General features: G+C 42.9%; 1 protein-coding gene across 1 annotated transcript in view; it reads left to right on the top strand.

The window, feature by feature from the left end:
- Positions 1-22,301, top strand: part of GRIN3A (glutamate receptor, ionotropic, N-methyl-D-aspartate 3A) — a 192,392-nt gene that overhangs the window by 119,985 nt on the left and 50,106 nt on the right. The window contains exon 3 of the mRNA XM_009883812.1: positions 4,787-4,796. Within this exon, the coding sequence (XP_009882114.1) occupies positions 4,787-4,796 (10 nt within the window). The remainder of the gene's footprint in view (positions 1-4,786; positions 4,797-22,301) is intronic.

The raw sequence follows: 22,301 nt of genomic DNA, 5'->3' as shown, positions 1-22,301 counted from the left end.
GGGGGGAGGCACCCTGACCCCGGAGCCGACGGAGTCGCTTTTCTGGTCGTTCCCTCCTCCTCTTGCACCCTCTCCCGTCTCGGTCCTTGCTCTCAGCCCCGGGGGTGGAGGGGGACGAGCATCCTCTCCGCAGAAAGGTAGAGCTCGCTGGCGAAAGCTAAGTTGTGAGCCCGAATTCGTGTGCCGCCTTAAGTTGTAGAGTTGAGAGGAGAAAAGGGGTCCAGGATATGCACTGGTGAGGAGAAGCTGCTCTTCTGGAGGTCCTTAGCTTGGCTTTTGGAGAAGGACATGCTTCGCAGATTTAAAAAAAAAAAAAAAAAAAAAAGCATTCAGGCTGCTTATTTATTACTTGTCTAAATGCTGTGCTCTTATTTCTTACTTGTGTAAAAGCTGTGCTCTGTTTGTGTGTGGGCACGGTAGGTTTTTCACCAGGTGATGCTTCTCAGCGTAGTTGTTTGTTGTAACTTGACTTTGCATTGAGCTATTTAAAGCATTAGGATTTTCTTTACTCATAGTAAATGCTGCTAGATGCATCACTGCTGGATCAGGTTTTTGCTCAATCTAATTGCCTAAAGTAGTGGAAACTAAACTTTGACTGTGGCTGTGTTTGATTGTGCAGCTAAAATAGTAGAAACGAAACTCATTGGGTTTGACTGTCTTAGGCTGTTTTGGATACTTAGTAGTGTCCGAGGGGAGCTAAACTTTGCAGCATACAGAGATGGCAACTTATTGTTACACACTGTGGAAAAAGGTGACAGTTCAATATTTTGCAAATGTGTGTTTGATGCCAGTAATCATTTTCAGGCAAAAGAGTTGGGAGAAAATGCTCTATTCCATGTGGCCCATGCAAGGGAAGTCATGAGTAAAATGGCAGAAGCTGCCATTTAAGTAGCCAGAAGAAATAGTTGTTTTATATAAAAAGAGATAGCTCAACTTTGTTCTCAAAATGTAATCAGGAAAAGAGATTACCAACCGAGTTTGCTTTGCAAAAGCAAATTTAAAACCCAGCCTGGCTCCCTGTTAGACTTTTTTTTTTTTTTTTTTTTTGTGTTAGATTGTCACAGAAAAGGTAGGAAGAGAAAGTCCTGCCTAGAGGCAGCTCCTAGTCTGTAATTGAAGGTGTGACTGCTGTATGCTGGTCTGAGCTCAGCTAGCTTTCTGTACCTCAGCAAAACCCATGCAACTCAGGTTTCTGTAGATTTATGCAGAAACTCAAGGGTGATCAGTGCCACTGAATGCCACTTGATGTGTGTTTTGTGCCAATAGCATCCAAGTTTGCTCAGTTGCATCTCCCAGCTTTGCAAGTACACTTGCAGTTGTGCTGGAGTCAATAGCCAAAGCTCCTTGAAGACCAGATCCTGAATCCAGCATCTCCTTGCTCTGCCTGTTAAAATCAGAATTATTTTCTCTTACATCTTAGAGATGGGTCTAAGTTCATCCAAAGCTGCCTGAGGACACAAGATGTGTTAAGTGCATATAGCACAGGGTTAGAGTCATTGCTCCTTTCCACAGACTTCAAAGCTCCTGCTTAACTTTCAAATTGTTCTCAGTGGGGAGCCAACTGGATCAATCTGTCCAAATCAGGACTTTGTTCTTAAGCAGACATTTAAGTGTCACTGTCTTCAGTGAGTGTGAAACCAATGCCTGACATTGAAACTGTGCTGAATAGAGTGTGGTGGGTTTTTTTTTCACCTGAGCAAAAAAAAAAAAAAAAAATCACCCACTTTTCAAGGCTCTGTGGATTTAAAAAAGATCTCAGCCTGGCTCAAAAGGCCAGCAGGTAATACAAGTGTATTAGTCTCTCAAGATTGGCCTGGAGGGCCTGACACCTTTCTGAACACTCTTTTTTTGATACCTTCACATAATAAATACCATTTTAAGGCTAACTCTGGAGTTAATGCTCCAGCACCCTTACCTCACGTACTTCCCAGAGTTAGAGGATTTCCAACGTTGAATCCCGGGGACCCCCGAGATGTTGGCCTCAGCAGCCTCTGGTGTCTTTTTGCCGGCTGCAGGCAGGGAATTTGTGTCACTTAACAGTCCCATGCCAGCACTGGCATGAAATGAACATACCATGGACCTTCCACCTTCCTGGCTTAACAGCCCTGGAGCCACAGACTGGCCGCTTCTACTGACCGGCAATTTTGGAGCAGCCAAGTGTAAAGGTAAAATGTAAAATCTACCTCTTTGTAGGCGAGACAGATTCTGCTGATAGGCCCAGTGTGCAGTTTTTCAGAGAAGAGAAGTCAGGAAGAAAAGGCTGAGATCTAACCCTGCTTCTGAAATGTGAAGCATCGGCCTCCCTGGGGTCACCCTTCTCACTGGTACTTTGGCAGAGCGATCCTCCCTCCCTCCCGAAACACCACTAGCAGCATACCTTGGGTGGCCACCTGCAGTTAGCTTTCATCCAGGCAGGAACAGAAGCAGACCCAAAACTTGTTTGCCCTTAAAGAGCATTTCCCACTGTCTGCCATGTGAGGAGCTCGGCAAACACGTTAACGAACTTGACGTTGGCTAGATGCTGCCTGGATGCTGCCTGAAGCTGCTTGTCAGCATTCAGAATTTTTGTTAGGATGGTTTCAAGGTAGTAATGTCTAACAAGGTCTAATTTTCCACCTTACTCCGGGAGAGGAATGTACACATACAATGTTTGTACTCCTGCTGTTTTTTTTTAAAACAGAAGTGTGTAACAAGTAGATATTCATTGTAACTGAAAAGCACATTAATCTTTGAGCAAATCTTCCCTAACATGGCAAAAGGCAATATTTCAAATGAAAAGGAAGGTAAGGATCCAGAACCGAAATACATTTCAGTAATACCATCTGTTGCCTCCGTGACGTTTGATGATGTACATCAAACATGTAACGTTGGGAGGAAATCCACAGTGTCACAACTGGGCAGCTACAGTCACAGGGGTACCTAGAGTGTTTTCAAAAGTTTTGTAGTTGTTTGAACATCTTTAAAAGTCCGATTCTTCTTCAATTCTACTTTCCTGATGTTAAAAACAAAACAACAGAAAAACCAAACAACCCAAAAAAACCCAAAAAGGAGCAAGCAGTCTTTCCCCATGACCATTAGCAACCACAAGAAAACAGCCATCGCCATGTGCGGTGCAGCATTCGTTCTCCAACAAGCGACAGCTTTTGCTGGAGGTTCAGGGTTGTGTGTGGCAAAACGCCCACATGGCTTCAAGGGATGCTACACAGAGTAAAATGTGACATACTTTTTCCGTTTTCATCTGTATATGTGATTTAATGACTAACATATACTGACAGTCAATCCAGACGATGTTGTGACCTGAAAAAAGCTGTTTACTTTTCTGACTTTACTGTCATTCCAGTAAATTTTCACACTCTTAGTAGGCAAAAGTAACAATTTAACACTATCATTCAGCAAGCAAAAAAACCACTGGATTTCTTTACTACTAACACCAATGCATATTGCACTCTGAAGCTTTGACAGATCATTATTTTGGAAAGAGCAGCTCACACACACTGATGCCATTGAGGCAAGGCTCGTCGCGTTAAGTACATTTGTATGAAGAAACACGCTTTATTTTTTTCACTCCAAGGCTGCCAGCGTCATTAGTAGTTTTCCCAGGGGAAACAGATCCAGGGAACATGAGCCATAAATAAATACAGTGATTATCACTTCTAGTACTACAGGTTAATGCTGAGAGTTTTGGAAGAATAGCCTGTAATACCCATTTTATAGGTGATACTATCAGAAACACAGGGGAGATCATGTTTACAGCAGTGTTCTCTGAATTTCAGAACTTAGGGAGTATTTTCGTTGGGTTTCAGATAAATCAGTAGCTCTGATGTCTTTTAGCATGAAAAGGAATCTCAGAGCAACAAAAAAGAATAAAGTAAATCTGAATCATCAGTCCTTGCATCGCCAGTCCGCGCTTTATCTGGTTTCCCGAGGAATTGCAGCACTGCTGATCACCGCTATGACTTCAGAGAGGGTCAGAAGAATAAATAAATCAACTCAGGAGTTTTAGGTTAAACAATGAATTTCCTGGTGAAGGAGCAGGTTCAGCTTCTGGACAGATGCTGTGAAAAGAAACTTTAACCATTAACATTTAATTTTTTGTTTGTTTTTAAATGAATTAAGCTTTCTTTTGAAAGCAGCTTTATAGTTTATACATATCAAACCACTCTGGGTGGAGAATTATACATCTTTCCCTTTCAGAAGTAGGCAGGAATAGCACTGTATGTACGGTACCCCCAGAAGTCATACTGACCTGCAAGACACTGAGTATGCAGAGCACCAGCAAGGGCAGGCAGAAAGTACAGCAAGGGAATGGAGATGTGGAAAAGCTTCTGTCCGACTAAATGGCCAAAGACACTTTTCTTCCTCCTTCAAGCCAGAATTGCATTTTTGCAGAAAAGCATTTTTGATCGGGGGAAAAAAGAAATTAAAAATCTGATTCTCCAGGAAAGACTGCAGAACACGTGCTTGGCTGCAGGCTGTGGTAATTCAAGCTATCGCTGCTAATTTGACTGAATCCAAATGTTGAAGTTTGTACTAGTTACTGTGCAGATGAGGAATATGTGTTCAGTCATTCCCTGTGATCACCAACCCTCCTCACCCCACACTGCATAAATAGTATGGCACATACCTTTTGTGCACTTCAAGAGGGTTTATGAGAGGTGCCTTGAGGGAAAAAAGGATGGAAATTGAAAGGACGCGCAAACGAATGCTCAGCTGCTTGTCTTTCAGCTAAAGGTCTCTGCGCAGTTTTGCTCATAGTGAGCTTTTGAAACTTGCACAGTTTAGTCCACAGATCTCCTGTAAAGTGAGAGAGTCCTTTTACATTGCCAGCTAATGTAAAAAGGCTTTGTGTAACTAACAGTTTCGCTCCATAGCCGCATATCCTGTAGAGCCATTAATTCTTTTAAACACGGATTTCAGAGGCATAAGTGATGTTTTCCTGGCAGCATTGTGGTCCTAGCATTACCCAAGAGGTCTCCTCATTGCAATAGTCCTCTGTTAAAAAGCAATTACACAACATTTGCTAGCTGATCCAGTCTCCTGCCTTTCACACGCCTTTCCCCAGCGTCATGCATTGTCCTCAGGTTGTTACTCTGAGAGTGGTTTTACTTGTGCTCCTCAGCTGTGTTGAATGTTGTCAGCTATGAGCGTAGTGCGGTTTCCGTAGTTCACTGTGTTGTCAGCTGAAGCCAATCTATCTGTTACCTTCAAGTTGATAAATGATGTGTGGTTGAAGGGAAAAGAATCCTTGTTTATATTCTTGTCAGAATATAACTTGTCAGAAAGCCCTCAAGTTTTGTGAAAGTGACGTTGGCATAACATTTGGGAGTTGTATTAGCACCTCCTGCATTTTGCGGTTTTCCACCTTGTTTAATGCTCAGGGTCTGTTTTCTGTGCGTGTTGCACCCTTGATAATACAAGAAGTCATCCTTGTCTCCTAAACTGTCAGTCATAATGAATGCTATTTAAAATGCCACTAAAGGCATCCAGTCATGTAAAACAGAACATTGCAGCCTCCCTACCCACGAGGACTTTAAGGATAGTTCTTCTGTCAACACGCTTTGCGTACTCAGAAGCATGGGACAATGAAAAGGAAAAAAAAAAAGAACCAGTCTCTTTATTCCAGTTACGGTGTTTAAGGAGGATTCAGTTCATCGTGACTGCGTAACATCCTTTTTCAGAATGCAGGAAAGTGGTGAGGATATTTTTACTTTCACTTCTCTCCTCTGGACCCTTAATTTTGACATACCGTTGAGACAGAAGGAGCCAGAATTGTGCTGGGGTGAACTTTTCAAAGCAGCACCTCTCAGTGCTATCCAACCCTTCTCCTTCGGAAGAAAGCCCCTCAGAAACCCATTGAATTCACTATCCTGACACTGTTAAGGGGTCTTGCATCTTAGAATATTTTAGCGTGGTATATGGTAAATGTACACGAGACTTCAAGGTATGAGAATGTATTATTTTCCCAGGTGTTTTGTTGCTTATGGAGGAGAAAATTTTGGAGGTGAGAAAGTGCTTTCAAGCATATTAGTTCAAGACTTGAAAGTTGTTCGTAATACTAGAAAGTTATTCAGTATTCATTACCACCCAAGTCTCAGTGAAATCTTACAGCAGGGTTCTTTCTTAAAGTCTCCTAAGTTTCTTCAACACTTAGCTTAGATAGCATAAAGGTGTTCTTATTTTATAGTATTTGTAATTTGTGATATAAATTTTGAGGCTTGGTTTGCATAACCACCATTCACAGCGTTACTCACCATCCATAATTTGCCATACATTTTTCTTTTCCTGGCAATTATTATTTAAGGGGATGTTGGACATGCCACAGTTTGAATATCTGCTTATTTCAAAGTTAGGAGGATATGACTACTACAGACTTTGAAACTGGATAGTACAGTGTTACTGGAAACGTACAGCAGAGATTCTTCGTTTGAGTGGCTTCAAGTCAACAGTGAGCAATCCATCTCAAATACAGCAAGGGGTTATTACCCAGATTTAGAATGTGCACTGAGTCTGTAATTATTTAAGGTATCTGACTCTGGGGATCCTTAGATAAAATTATGCCAATGATCACTGTGTTCTTGAAGTACATCCAGTTCTGTCAAGTTTTATCAAATCACTTAGTCAACTTTATAAATTCCATTGTATTTTCTGTTATGTCAATTCTGTTTGAAAAGGGTGGTGAAGAGTTAAGATTTGGGAAGGGAGTGGAAGGAAAGTGATTCTTCAAGTTAAATTACGAGCAGACATTTCCTACATAAATGGAAAACAAATACTTATACTGAATTGATATGAAAATGCAAAAGCAAAGATACCTCTTTTTTAGTTTAATGTGCTGTTCTTTATTAGTCTCCTTCCTCACTGTACTCATGATATCATACCAGATTCCTGGGAAAATAGCAGAGCTGGCCAGTAACAAGAGTTTCTCATTCCTTATCCTGTGCTGCTTCTCTGATTCAGAAAAAGCTGAGTTAACGTCAAATTCAATGCCACACATGGTGTTTTCTTTTGGTTTGGTTTTTTTTTTTTTTGCTATTCTGTGTATTCACAAAGCAATATCTTCCTCACTGCGTAGCCTAGAAGTCTTTCATAATATAATTCACAAACTCATGTTCATAATGAGTGATTAAACTATGACAGGGTTAAATCATTGATTATTACTTTACTGAATTATTTGCATTACCGGGAGAAACACCAAAGAATTATTAGCTTTATTCACTAAGTAAAAATTAAAATTCTGCCCCAAAAACCCCAATTTAAAGACAATTTGGTAGCAAATACTGTGTGAATACAAAAGTTATGGTGCCAAACAGATTATTGACAAAGAAAACACTCTCTAGAAATGTCAGTTGGGGTGTTCAGTATAACTTCCCCCAAGAATTTGTCCACAAAAGTCAGAGGAAGCACCTCATCTTTCCACTAAAGTGGAAGCAGAGCTATGGAAAGTAGAAACAGCCAAAGATCTTGTCATGCTGTATGTTATTCAAGTCAGTGCTCACAATTAAATTCAAAGAATATTTACAAATGTTCTCATATAGGGTATTCTCATCTAGGTGAGTTATTTACTATTTAAACCCATAAGATATTGAAAACTCACAGTATTAGAACTTTAGGCTGTGTTGGATGTCGTTACAGTTTTAAGCCATCAAATAAAATATTTCTCTCATGTGTTCCATTCTCTTCCTCTGTGGATTTCCATGTAATTTTTAATGTGAAAGAAATCCAGGCATAGCATGGCTAGAATTTATGTATTTATTGCACTTAGCAGAAAATTGGAAAAAGTAGTTTCTTTTAAAAATCTAGATTTGTCTTTCAGAGAAGAATCAGGCTATAAATCTACGTTTCTGTAGATCTTACTGAAGGGCTTTTAAAGAGGGGAAGGATCATCTTTTCAATTTGATTGAACAAGAGAGTACACCGAATCTCACCGCAGTACCACTAGCTATTGCAGAGTTTATTCAGAATAGCTGTAAGGAGCCATGGAAAAGAGGAGAAAACAAGAAAAGGAAGCAAGAAAACTAGAAACATAAATGTCAGCGACACAGGGAGAGAAGGAGAAAATAAACTGAATTGAAAAAAAAAAAAGGAAGAGGTGCCCTTCTCTGTCTTTTTACTTTTTCCAGAAGCATAAAAACAAGGGAACTGAATTTTACGTGCGGGCACTGTACAAAGAGCTGGGATCACCAGGCACAGGCCGAAACAGCTTGCCCAAGTCCAGGTTGAATTAGCAGTGCTGTCTTGATCCCTGCCTAAGGATGGCTACTTCCAGTGTGTAATGCTTCCCCCAAAAATAGCGCAGACCTTCCAGGGAACGGCTAAGCCAACATCTAGGAAGCTGTGAAAGGAACCAGGATTCGATCAAAGGTTGATGGCGGTTTATTGCTGCTGTCAGAGGGGCTTCTTGTGAAGGGCGTGAGGCCTTGGTGTGGGTGGGTGTAATTAGTGGTGCTGAGAATTACAGGGAGAGAGATGCACCTGGGCATCTCAGGACACATTCCCAACTGATACTCTGACACCTGGGGTCAGACATCTTCAGGTCAGCATTTTGGAGCTCCAGGAGACAGATCAAGGTCGCTTGGATACAGTCAGCGTCATGCCAATAGGTACCCAGAAGGGTTTTTCTAATAAATGGGAGCACGTTCAGCCACAGTGGCTTTAGGATTGCAGCTTTGGACATCAGTGAGTGTTCTTTACTTCTGGTCTGGCCCTCAAAGTCTCCATATTTTCCCAAACACCCTGTCAATCGGCCAAATTGGTTCTCACCACCATGGGGAGAGGATATACAGATGGTGGAAGTAACAGCAGAACTGGGAGAAAGATTTAAGCTTGAGTAGGCAGCAATGATAGATGATTCATTTATTAAGGAAGTCACACTCGAGCAAAGCCATTTGTGCAAGGGACTCCTCGTCAGTGTGACTAAGAAGTTCACAATCTGGCCCCAAGTGCTTCACAGCTGTCACATCAAGCTACTAACATTACTCTTGGTAATTACGGACAACTACATGAAGAATTGAGAAGGGTCTTGAACAGAGTGGCATACCGCAAACCACAATAAACCACAGTTATTGTTATATGCTGCCTTTGCAGGGCATTGCAACCAAATGGTTATGTGCAGCTGGCCTTGGGACTTCGTTTTGGCTGTAGCCAGGGTTTCAAAACATATTTCTGTTCAGGCTTGATGTTCGCCACTCAGTCTGGAGCTTACCATATCCTTTCCCCACAACGTAGTACAATACAGCCATTCAGAAGCATCTGACATCTGTGTAGCATATATATATATATATACTCTGTTGATATAAGCAGAGAGTGTGTGTGTATTGTTGCCGTGCTGAGCATCCATCCCCATCTCTGCGAGGTACGTGAGTGTGTTACCAGCAAGCTGAGAGATGGTGCCGAACCTCTGGGATGCGCCCTGCACCCTGGTGGGGGTGGTGATCTGGGACAGCCCTCAGGAGCTGATGGGAAGGTTTCCACTTGGCCCTGGTTTGACAAATCTGGTGTATAGAGTGCTGGCTAATTAACTTTTATCTGAAATGTTTCAGTCACCTGAATCTGCATGGCTGCGGGCAGCAGATGGGGAGGGCAGAAGGGGGGGAGATGGGTGAAGGTGAACCCAGGTGCACCTTCAGCTGCCACTAAGGCAGAGTAAACGGGGAAATTACTGTGATCGTTTGAGTGTTATTATTATGTAGGAGAAATCAAATGTTAGGGAATTCAGAAGCAGACACCATTTTTTCCTTTTCTTGCTACCGTGTTTTTATTACTTTTTCTTCACCAGCTTTCATCTGTGATGATAGTTTCCAAAGCCTGTTTTACAATGTGGAAAGTATTTGAAATGCATTATAAAAATCTATGAATATGCTGCAGAGGCATATTTTAAACTCTTAGTATTTCCCTAAAGGCACGCTATTCCACTTCCAGCTTTTTTAGGACTGTGAAGGAAATGATTGCCCATGCTGTTCACAAGACATTTTACAAGGCTTTCTAACTTAAGACAGAGCTAAAAGATGAGATAGATCTTCAAGCATAAACTGAGATTTTAAAAATGAAGTTTTGCTTTTGTTGCAAGGAAAGAACTATTAGACGTAGCAATTAATAGCCAGAAAGAGCAGCTGTATTATGCACCCTCAATGATGCTACTGATAAAGCAGTTACATTACACTCATCTTAATAGCATACTCACTCAAACCGGCTTAACAAGAACTTTTTTTTGCAAATCAGATGAAAAGTCAGTATTATGAGTTCACAGTTTGATAATTTTCCGGTGCTATCTTAGATGAAAGCATAATTATTTATCACTTTCTCAGCATGTAAGGCTCACACATACATATCGGTTAAACAGCTCTCTGTAGGAGAATAGTTGTTTTTAAAAATGTACTGTATTCAACATAAGCATCAGAGCATGGGAAAAATAGATTTAACCTTTTGGAGCTGATCGTTGCCCTTTTTCAAGAATGCACTGGAACTGCTTTACATTTTCTTAGTAGGCTAATACCATGGAGTTGATTTTACTCCTACATTGGAAGGGCAACAAGGTGAAAGAGTTACGTGCCTGGACTTCCTCTGTTTTAAATGCCCGTGATAGGTGATGAACTGTAGAGCTCTGAGGAGACAAATATATACCCACAGTAACAGTCTTGAGGCAAATGTAGGTAAATAGTTAAAGCAAAAAGCATTGATTATTTTTGGTTTAAGCTGTGATACATGAAGACTTCAGACATCATCGCACCATGTTGCACTTGCCAAACAGGAGTTTCCAGGAGCTTGTTCTTGTTTCCAGAGTACAAAATCAAGCAATGCCTTGACGGGAGGCTCTGCTCTTCTGCCGTCTCTCTTTCCCCAGTCATCCCCCAAGCGCACAGCCTGCACCAGTAACATTTAGTGATGTTTCCTTGCTGCGGGACCGCCGAAGAAAGTGATGTGTGATCCCCACATCCCCTCTTCATTGCCACTTCTGCAAAACCACTAGCGCTGCCTGGTGCGGTGGACGTACGGTCTGCTGCTGTTACCAACCACCTTCCGTCCGCATAGAGGAGCAGCTCGTGCCAGACTCCCACCGGCATCTATAAAATTGTCTACGGCAGAGCTAATGAGGGGGAAATGATAAAACATGGCATCAGTGTTTGTTCCTCAGAGATTCGGGGGAGAAAAAAAACACCTATTAATCACCTCTTTAAAAGTTCATATCACAACGTATCAGTATAGAGATAGGCTGGATAGGCTGGTACGGTTAACAATACTCTTGTGGCCTCTGATTAGGAATCTTGCATCAGCAGTCAACACAGGGAAGCTAAAATGATTACTCAGTCACCCTTATGATCATCTTTTTTAGGCATGAATTATTTACATAGTACAGGGTACTTACACACTTGTTAATTAAAACCTGTTTTTTTCATTCAGTTATACCCCTAAGGTCTCTTTAGAGGATGTAATCCTTCTAACGACATTTATTTCACATTCAGTATGCCATATTTTGTTTAATGTTATCTTTCATTGTATAAATAGAAAATCCTTCAGTGCAGAATACTTGTGGGAAAGGATTCCTTCACACCGAGGATTTGTTTTGAGAGAGAGAGAGGAATGATCGGTCTGTTTTGAATATTGATGCCCAGAATCCCCAGGAACACTCAAATTTTTTTCAGCTACACCATTTTCTACCTACTCTTCCATTTTCAGTGTGGCATGCTCATTTCACCCTTTCTTAGTCTTGCCCATTGGTCTTTGTTCTGAGGTCCTGTCTTCCACTGTAGGATAATACAGATCCTAAATTAACAGACTTGACTTGAGAAAAAGACCGCAAGGCTTCTATTGTGATACAAATGATCAGCAACATAAATTGCTCATCACTCACTGTTCATCACATTCTCTGAAGAGCACCAAAAATAAGACACTTATTTATAAATAGCTCAGCCTGCTAGATTCCAGTGAAACTCAATTTTGTATCTTCCCACCATTTTGACAGTGCATATAAATATGTAACATGTAGTTGTGTGAAAGTTAGCTGTGCTGCAGTGTCCTCCTTGGGCATTCACAACCCTTACAGGTTTACAGCAAAGGAACAAATTGCAAATTGAGACCTGTGGTGGGATGCCGTGTACCACACAATTAGCATAAGAAAGATGCTTTGCTTGGCAGAGAATGGGAGCTTGTTGCCCAGATCATACTGCTCTTGTATTCCTCCCCAGAAGTGTACTTAAAGAGGAAAACGAAGTGAGAATTCACAGTGAATAATACATTTGATAATCACTGACAATTTTTTCTGCCTGAAAACCACATGAAATTTCTGGAGCAACCACGAACAATGTAAGCATTAGGAATAACTGCATCCCAGAGCCTTCCAAAAAATGTATGGAAGTGCTTTCTTTTACTTCCCTGGCTTTGAATAGGACCAGCTTGAGATACGGTTTTGGTTGTTTGGCTAAGCCACGTGAATATTTTTTTTTTTTTCGTCCGATCTGATAAACACAGGAATTAGAGATATACATGGAAGCTGGAACTTGCAGATACTGCAAGTGTTCCGTTTTGCTATTCATTTTTTATGAGCATTTGTCCTAGTGTAATTTGATTAGTGGAATGTTCATGAAAAGCAAATGTTGAGGAGAACAAGAGCAGCTGAAGCGAATCATTTCATTCATGTGAGTATCTATGTGTTGTTTCTGATGCAATTGCCATCATTAAAAAAACCAAACCAGCATATTCAGACCTCCTCTTCATTGAAGTGTGGTACAGCTTTGCTTAGGATGAGGAACTAGTCCAACAGGATCTGTGGCTTGTTGCTGCAATATTAAAACGATATTCATAAGTGAACTTAATGCTTCTGTCAACTTTAACCTTTAATTTTACCTGACTGCCTTATTTTCACCAGAGAGTTCGCTTCACTTAAAAATCTATAGAAAGCTGTTCACTGACTAAGATCGAGGATAATTCAGACAATTCGTCTTTTTGTGGATTTGTATTATGCCAGCACTATGAGAGCAAATGCATGTCTTCCGAGAGTCATACAAAATTATTACAATCTTATTAGAGAATAATAAGCAGCAAAATGGCTTATTGTTGTCAGTAAGAGTGGGAAAAATGAGTGTGCAGTCTGACCATTGAACAGGGGACACAAATGGGAAATTGAGTCTTCAACAAAATTAAAAACATGTGGGAAAACACACTGGGCTGAGTGCTGGAATAGTTACTGGTCTACTAGTCCAGGCATGGAGAATTCCAGCTGAATTTCCTTGCTTTGTCAGAAGTTTCCTCTGCAAGGTTGAAACTCGTCCAAGGCTGTCAAATTCAGCATCAACGCGTCACCTGTCTGTAAATGAAGCGCTGAATCTGCGTGTGCATTTGACCACTGCCCGACATAGCCACGATGTGGTCGCCGTTGGGGCTGTTGTGTGGTGCTGGGGCATCCATCCATTCTCAGAGTATTAGCAGTGAGAGGAAGAAACAGCCAACCCAGACAGCAAGTTCCTTGCTGTGCACCAAATCTTTTTTTTGCAGAGGGCTTTATTTGACATGAGCGGTGTTTCTAGTCGCAGGGCATGAGCGAGGAGACCGATGCTCCTCTGCTGGTGGGGTGATTCCCCTTGCCTTTACCGTTGGCTTAAGGGGTGTTGCTCCAGCAGACTTCACACCTCTCTGCCTGGTCCCCCACACCCCACTAGTTTCACAGTCCACCTGCGTGTCAATCAGTATGCTCAAGCATGTATAAAATCTTCAGTCAATAAGATTTTACACAAGAGTGGTTAAGTGAAGAGTGGTCTGCAAACATTGCTTACTTTTCAGAAAAGAAAAGCAAACCTTTCACAGAAGATCCTGCTTTCTGTGAGTGTCTCTCCTTGTTATTCTCACAGCTGGCTGGCTCTTTCACTCCAATTTATCAATAATACATCCTGGTGTTCTGTGTGGTACTTGGTAAAGGGTTTTAAGCAGGGAATTTTACAGAATATTTCAATTCCTTTGCTCAGACAGGGCAGTGCACCCTTTGTGTTGATGCAAAACATCAAAGCAACAAAATTACGGTTTTTCACCTTCCTTAGTTCCATCCCAGGCCACTGAAATGTGTAGAAGTATAATTTATCTGTTGGAAAACTGATGAAGACTTGAATTTCAGTGCTAGCATCATGTAAACAGAGAAAACTGAAATGGGGAAAGAAAAAAAATACATTCCTATTTCTTCAGGGAATATACACTTTTTGTGATTTTTTTTTTTTTATTATAGGTTCTCTGTCCCCAAAGCAGTTCCGTTTTCTGCAGAGAGAGACGGCAGCTTTGATCGTATGTTCTTGCCAAACTCATGGGAGCGGTGGTCTGTCATCCCCTTCTTCCAGGTTAACTGGGGGAATTAGATACTCCTCTGCAACACTTCCCCTTGTTCAGAGAGTTAAAAATCACGGTGCCAAAAATAGTGAATGTGAATTCCTTGTCCCCAGGCTTGGTTCACCAGACTCTGCAGAGTCATCGCAGATTATTTGCATGGAGATAGATAGATGCAAACATCTTGCTGAGATTAGTGAGACATGACACTTTTGTGTTTGATCACAAGCACTTATCCATGTTAAACTCCCAGGGCGCGCTTCATTTTCGCTGGTTCTTACCCTCTCCTTTAGGAGGATACAATCACCCACTCAAGAAGCAGAAATAGTGCATGACTAACTATGTCACGGAACAAATGATTAACACTAAGTAGTTTGTGCTAGCTGTTTGCAAACAATCCACGTGCCGACAATTATGCTGAAGCAATTTTGTGAATACCTAACTCAATGTATTTTGCATAACTCAAGACTGGCTCCCGGATCATTAAATTCATAACTTCTGTCTTGTTTGTTAAATTCATAAATGTCATTATTTCTTCTCGTCCTGAGCACTGGTGGTGCTAGACTGGACTGTGATATTAGCCTGTAACGCTGGACTGGCGAAGGCTGTGGGAGGGATGAGATGCCGCTCAAAACGAGTTATAGCTGCTGTGCTGTAAGAGTTTATAAGCCACGAAGTGCGGAGGAGGGCAGTGGTACTCAGGCAGACCTATGAACACATCTGATGCTTTCGGATTTGCAGCTACGCAAATAAAGATGCTAGTTGCCCCAGCTGCAGCCAGCCTACTGGCAGAGGACTTGGTCTGGCTGCCCAAGTGCGTCAAAACGCCCGTAGAGTTCATTATCAGGAGCTGAGGGCCTCTTTGTCAGCTGTGATCGCTCATCAGCCGTCTGCTGACATCACGGTTAAAGAGCTGACCCAGAGAGAGCATAGCATCCATATGCGTCATCCCATGGGCTGGGGTGGGAAGAGCTGAGATGTGGAGGAAAATGTCTCGTATGTCGGTAGGAAGCTCGAGCACAGACAAGATTTTATTGATTCATTTGGTTCGGAGTATTTGAGAGCCTTTTTGACTCACAGAGATGTGCAGCCCTACCAGCTCCTAAAGCACAAAGCTCTAAAAAAATAAATACCCAGCGAACTTGGGTAATTGGTGCTTTGCAATGAGTGTAGTGGTTTTCAGCTGTCACAGTTGCGCAAATCCGACATAACTTTAAGGAGGAGATACATTATTTTATAGGAGGGGGATATGGAGGCACTGGAATTTTAAAGGAATTACAGCCGATAAGGTAGAGCCAGTATTGAAAAGAAAACTAGATTTGTAAAGGTCTTTCCCCTCATTTCCATGCTGCAAAGCATTCTTCCCATCAATAACGTCCAGCCTGTTAAGTTGTTGCTGTTACTTTCATTACCTTCTCATAAACGAAGCCAACTGCTATTAACCTGCCACAACAGTTTTTTCCCTTTACCCCTCAAGAAACGTAAAGTAGCAGTACAACTAAGTTTTTGCATAAACAGGTAGGATGAAGAACTTTATTTACAGTGAAGCAAATTTGGTATTTATTTCCATCACAACAGTTTGTCCAGCTACTCCTCACTGTTTTTTCCTGCAAGGGTAAAAACTATATTAAACTTCCCCACCACTGAAGGTTTTGCTAGTTTGTTGAGTTATTTTTGTCCCTGTGCTATTGAGTTTCTCATTAACAAGGGAAGATTTTTTTGATGCAGTACGGATTTCCAAATTTTTTTGTCAACTCTATGAAGTTTATGCAGCTCTCCAGCCCCACCGGTGGCGTGGTGCTGGCCTCTGCTGCAAGCTTACCCTGGGCTGTGCGTCGAGCACCAGCAGCACAACAAAAAGAGGGGGAAAGCTGCAAGGCAAAGTGCTCTCTCTTTACAGCAGAGCACTTGGGCAGTTGTCGGGGGTCCGTTGCCACCAGTAGTGATTTGTCCATATGGTGCTTCTCTGCAATTGCAGCAAGGAAGGGATGTACAGGGGAAGGCTGACGAGCTTCTGATGGTGTGATGCTGGGATCAACCACATTCGCCACAGGCAGAGCCGAAGGAAAAAGAATTACATTTATTTGGCCAATGCCAGCGTCCCGTGATTAGCGCTAGCTTCTGGTGAGTGGTGGTGTCAGACAGCAATACGAATCTCCAGTACAGCCAGATGGTCCCATCAAGCGTGGCAGACTGTTTTTCCCAGTGCGGATGGTCACGTATTTATCTGCAGTCTGTGCCCACTGTCACATACTACATACATATGGATGGACACACTGCTTAAAGCCTATGAAGTATCAGTTAGCACTGCTCCACTGAGTCCAAACTCAGTACAAAGGGGAGGATTAATAAGTGTTGTTCATATTTTACACTGATTTACAAGCTCTGTGCAATCACTTCATTGTTGATCTAAATGTCCACGCGAGGTGCAGAGTAAAAGAAAACCTGGCAACAGTAATCAATGCATTGTAGAGAGGTGACAGTATTGTGTATTTTCTGTCAAGCATTTAGATGAGAGCAGAAGATTGAGTCACTACTAGGAGCTGTAAATGTTCACCTGATGCTCTCGCACATTATAAATCAAAGGATTGAACAGGCATGGGTGGTGATTTTTGATACATTCTCCCAACCCTCACCACAATACTTGCTGCAGACAGCTTTCTGCTCGGTGAAGTACCTGCTACAGGAAGGTCTCCCTTCATTGACTGTACCCAGGCCTCTTTTGGAATACAATGGATAATTAATAATTTGCTAATCCACTTAAAACTAATGGGGAGATCACAGTATCCAGATGCTTGCAGACATGGGGTGCTAATGAGGCAAGTATGAGTTGGATGGGTGACACTCATCTGGAAGGACAGACCAGTGCACTGCGTGTACTGTAATGGTACAAGTGCCCAAATTATTTAACAATAACCCATAAAATAAATGGCTGTTTTTTACTTTCCAAATTCTTTTATCTGTTGAGGCAGCTGTGTCTAGCACAGGAAGAACAGGAGATTTGAGCCCTAGATTCTGCTGCTGGCAAAATCTTGGTCTGTTCTCCAAGACGTGTGACGTTACCTCTTTACTATCCTTTTTCCCCTCTGATCCCTCCCTGCGTAAAAGGGTGTGAAATACTTATCTCACTGTAAGCCTTCAGATGGGCAGAGAGCCGTTTCACAAAGGAGGGGGAAGGCTGCTCCTGCCGTGGAGGTGGTCTGCGCCCAACAGGATGCTGTGGAAGGGGTTGTCCCCATGTTACAGAGAGGGGTGTGCTCGCAAAGGGGAGCGCGGGACGAGGCAAGGATTTCAAACTGGGTTGCTCAGTTTCTATATTTGACAGCCAGCCAGGGCCCCTTCCTCCTCCTCCTCTCCCTGCGTGCCTTGGTAACGGGCTCTGCACAGTCGCACACTTTTGTGGGTAGTTGCTATACGCTTTATTGGAAACTCAAATGCTTCTGCCTTTGGGGGTGGTGGGGGTGGGCGCCTCCTGATTACAGGATCATGCCTTATTTTGTGTTTTGCTCACGCAGAAAAGCGATTTGCAAATGCTGCCACAAAACTTCTAAATTGTACAGTTGTCTTTTGCGTTTGTTGGTTTGGGTTTTTTTTAATGACAATGTATTAATTCAGGATTGGGAAGGAAAAATGGGGAGCAGTGATTGAAAAATTTACAGTGAATGTAAACTGCTAGGCTTTGGTGCATTCTCAAAAGTCAGGTTCTTTCCTTGTGTTAAAAGATAGTAAATCTGCAGCTGAGGAGCTAACAAACACCACACCTCCCAGCTTGTTTGTTTTTTCCTCCTGCAGCAACTACTGGTTTGGAGCGGCACTTATCCTTGAACTATTTCTTATGCAAACAAACTGCCTCCTGCCGAGGAAAGTAGCTTCAGTAGCTTCACTGAGTGGCGCAATTAGCGAGAGGATGCCCGTGCAGGATGAGACCCTCCTACCCTGGCTGGCAGGGCAGCATCGAGGACTTTGGGCAGGCAGCGAGGGGCATTTCACGGCCACTCGGGAGGGCATGTCCCAGTGGCCGGTCCCCTCTGCCAGCTCCCTGCCCCGCCGCATGCAGAGCATATTTGTTTTAAAAAGAGTTGTTTTGATTTTTTAACCCACTCAGCCCCCACTCACCCCCTGCCCTGAGGGGCAATTATAACTCTTCTTTCTAATTTCCTGTCTTTCTAATTAATCCTCGATGTATTAGATAAGAAACCTCAAGTGGAGATGTTTAAATGTTGTTCCTGATTTTAAGCCAAGGAAGTACACACAAGAATTCACCTTAGAGCCATGATTTAAATGTCTAGCCTCTGAAGGATCAGCTACTAACCTAATCTACCCTGGCCTCATTTAATAGAGTTAAGAGATCAGTCTTTGCAAGCTTAATTCTCAGCTTGCTTTCATACGAAAAATCAATATAGAGCAAAATGCACCTGTAGGTAAAATTAATCCTGCGGAACGTGCCCGGAGCAAGGCCCAGCGGAGGGGGATGTGATGATGAGCTGGTGCTGGCTTTCTGCGGAACGGGACACGGGTCAGCACTAATTTCTCCTGCTGCATATTGCTGTTTACAGCTGTCATTACAGTGACTGCTCTGTGCATAACTCCACGCAGCACTGCCCGTGGGTGTTTCTCCGACAGGCGGGGACCCCTAGAGACGAAGAAGCTAACTTGGTCTCTGGTCATTGTCCTGGAGGAGTGCGGGAAGGTCCCACGGCAGCCGGGGTTGTCCTGTGCCTGGAGGCGCTGCCTGCCGCATCCTGAGCATCGCTCTACAGCAGTGGCTCAGGATGGACCAGGAAGGTTTCTTTGTTGAATTGCCACCTCCTTCCCCGTTTGACTCCAGGATCAAATGACCGGGTTTCACTCTGCTGAGCTGCTGACACCAGATAGGGTTGCACAGCCTCTTGGCAGTCATTTGTAAAAATAATGAGACATGGGGGCACAGCTACTGAGAGTATGGGGAATGCAGATGCTCAGGAGGAGTTAAAGACACTTTCAAGCCATGCTGGAAATGGACCGGTGAGTAAAAACGGTGCTCTGGATTTTATTCCTTACTGCAGGTGTTAATGGTGAATAAAAGCTAATTGGATTAAATGCTGCGTGGGAACACCAGATGTATATCAGAAAGGACAATAGCTGCTTTTGTAAAACGGTATCAAACTCCTTTTACCTATGTAACATGAATCAGTCTTCTTCATACACCCTCTCCTTATGTTCTACGTTTTATTCCAGAATTAATTTCTTTTTGTTCAGCCAGAATTTTGCTCTGCCTAAAAAGCTGGGTAATACAGAAAGTGTGCTCATAGCCTGTTGTGCTTGTGAAAAAGTAGCGTTTTCTAGTGATGTACTGCAACATGTCCATCTTGCTGATGGGGAGGTGGAAGCTGCTGTAACAGAGGAAGGGTGGGAATGCCGTGGCAAGAGCCCTTTACACTGAGGAGCCTGGCAGGGGTGACATGCCAAGAAGCCCGGTGTGGAGCAATGCTTGGCAATATGCATTGTAATTACAGCCTTGGTTGCCAAATTCTCTGTGAACTCTTGCACTGTGTTAACAGTAGTCCTCAAGAGTGAGGCATCAGAGCAAACACCACATGCAATTAACATGAGCTTTAGAAACCCATGCTATATGCAAAGCCAAGAATTTGCTGTTAGTCTCATTAAAGTCGTAGCAGTCAAATCAAAGTAGTCTTATTGGTCCCAATGATGCTAACACTTACAGGCAGATTATCCAAGCACTACAGCTCATTCTCAGTAATGATATGGCTCAAATTGTCATACGTGCACTTCCCGTATCTCTTTTCTCAGGTGTTGGGCTCACCCTTCCTTGCACCTCTGGTTCCTGAGGTCAGCATCATTGTCTTTAGGGAGACAGAGCAAGTGCGTGTTTGTTTTCAGGGGGTGGGCATTGTTAGTGGCAAGTTGTCTGTGTCCCAAGATCTCTAAAGGGAGGAGTATTATGTTGATGACAGGAGTTTCTTCCTCTTCTGTGGTTGTTTTTGGTCACTTTTATACATTTGTTAATGCTGTCTGCATCTCTGCTGTATTTACTTGCCCATTCTGCATTCTTTTGCAGCTCCACCTTATATCCACATTTGCAGTATCCGGTACATATTATGGATTAGATACTTGTTCTTTGCTCTCCTTAAACCCTCTCTTTGCTCTCCTTCACCCTCCTACTGATCAGTAGCTGACCATTGGTGAGTTGTGATTTTTAGCCTTGGCACCTCTGGTGCCATCCTGTGCTTGCAGTGTCACAGCTTTGGCTCTCCTCTTGTGATAGCAGTTCTGGGGATCCTTGGTACAACCCTATTTGTTTTTTTAGCAGCCTTTGAACTGCGATTTCTTGATAAACCAGGTAATGTTTTATTACTGCAGCCTAATCACACTATATCCTTGATCTAGGGTCGTTAGCAATCATTCTAAAAGACTAATAAGAGTTCTTTCATTAGCAGACACACACACAGAGTGCTCTGGTAGCCACTTAAATAATTTTCTGTGTCAAAACAACACCACCAGTGCATTGTCAGAGTTTCTTTACAATAGGGTCTTCCTGCGCTGCACCTCAGGCGTTAGGGGTGCCAGGACCAAGGAGGCAGATCTCAGCAAGCACAAAGTCCACGCACTGTCTGCTCCCAGGTGCTGCCACGGTTTTGCTTCTGCTGCTATCAAAAATTGAATTGCTACCTGCCCTCAGGAACCAAAAACTGAGAGGGAAAAAACCCTTCTCTTGTGCATTGCCTGAGTAACACATGTGGGAAAACTCAGACTGGCTGCTTGGGAGTTGCTTTAAGACAGCGCCCTTCTGACTGATAGCCAGGGTGGGAAAAGCACCAACATTTGTGAGGTGCTTCTCAACATCCCTAGCACATGGGCACCCCTCAAGGACATGAACACCCCTAGACAGTCTGCTGAAGAGCTTTGAATTAGTTGAATGCTGTGTCTCCTTAAGGGAAGAATTAAATTCTGCTAATGCTGTTTTTCAATCATTCAAGCTTGTAGTGGCATTCAGAAGAACCCTGAAAAGATACGCCTCTGTGGAACAGCCTCTGTATTTTGCATCCTTTACAAGTGTGGGAAGACTGGTAATGGGGTAGTTACAGCACGAACACAGAATGAGAAATGCTGCTCACAAACATGACAGCCTAGATGAGACCAGCCGTAAGAAAACGTGTTACTGGGAAATGGCATTAAAAGAAAGCCTGGGGTAGAGCTAGCCACAATCCCTTGCTCTTGCTGGCAAATGCTCTCTTACTTGTGACAACCTGATTCCATAACAGTGTTCAGCTTCTAGAAAATATTACCATGCAGTAACAAATTGTCCATTGTGGCTAATATTCACGCTCAGTGTCTCCCGGCATCTTTTACCCAAACATTTGTAAGGGCTTTGCAGACATTGATTACAAGATGTTAGCACTTGGGAGCAAGTCACAGACACAGACCTGGCCACTTCTTTCTCCCATTGGAAGTGTACCACGGAGCAGAGCTGGTTCTCTAGGGTTCTGCATTGCCGTTTTAATGATGGAGGGGAAGCCTGTCATGGAGAATTTCTGCAGCTCCTCCTGAGCTATTTGTATTAGCAATCATCAGTCTTTTCTTAGCTATAAAGACACATTTTATAGCAGCCTTCCAGTATCTGAAGGGTGCCTACAGGAAAGCTGGAGGGGGACTTTTTGCAAGGGCATGTAGTGATAGGATGAGGGGGAATGAATTCAAACTGGAAGAGGGCAGGGTTAGATTACATATTAGGAAGATATTTTTCACTATGAGTGTGGTGAGGCACTGGCACAGGTTGCCCAGGGAATCTGTGGATGCCTCATCCCGGGAGGTGTCCAAGGCCAGGTTGGATGAGGCTTTGAACAACCTGGTCTGGTGGGAGGTGTCCCTGCCCATGGCAGGGGGGTTGGAACTTGATGATCTTTAAGGTCCCTTCCAACCTAAACCATTCTATGATTCTATGATTTTAGGGAAGGAAAAACTGTTTTTGCTTTTGGCATCTGTATGAAATATTTCTTGTC

This window comes from Charadrius vociferus, unplaced genomic scaffold (genome assembly GCF_000708025.1).
Source record: "Charadrius vociferus isolate BGI_N301 unplaced genomic scaffold, ASM70802v2 scaffold974, whole genome shotgun sequence".
Lineage (NCBI taxonomy): Eukaryota > Metazoa > Chordata > Aves > Charadriiformes > Charadriidae > Charadrius > Charadrius vociferus.
Note: the sequence above shows the minus strand (reverse complement) of the source record. Positions and strands in the feature narration are given on the sequence as shown.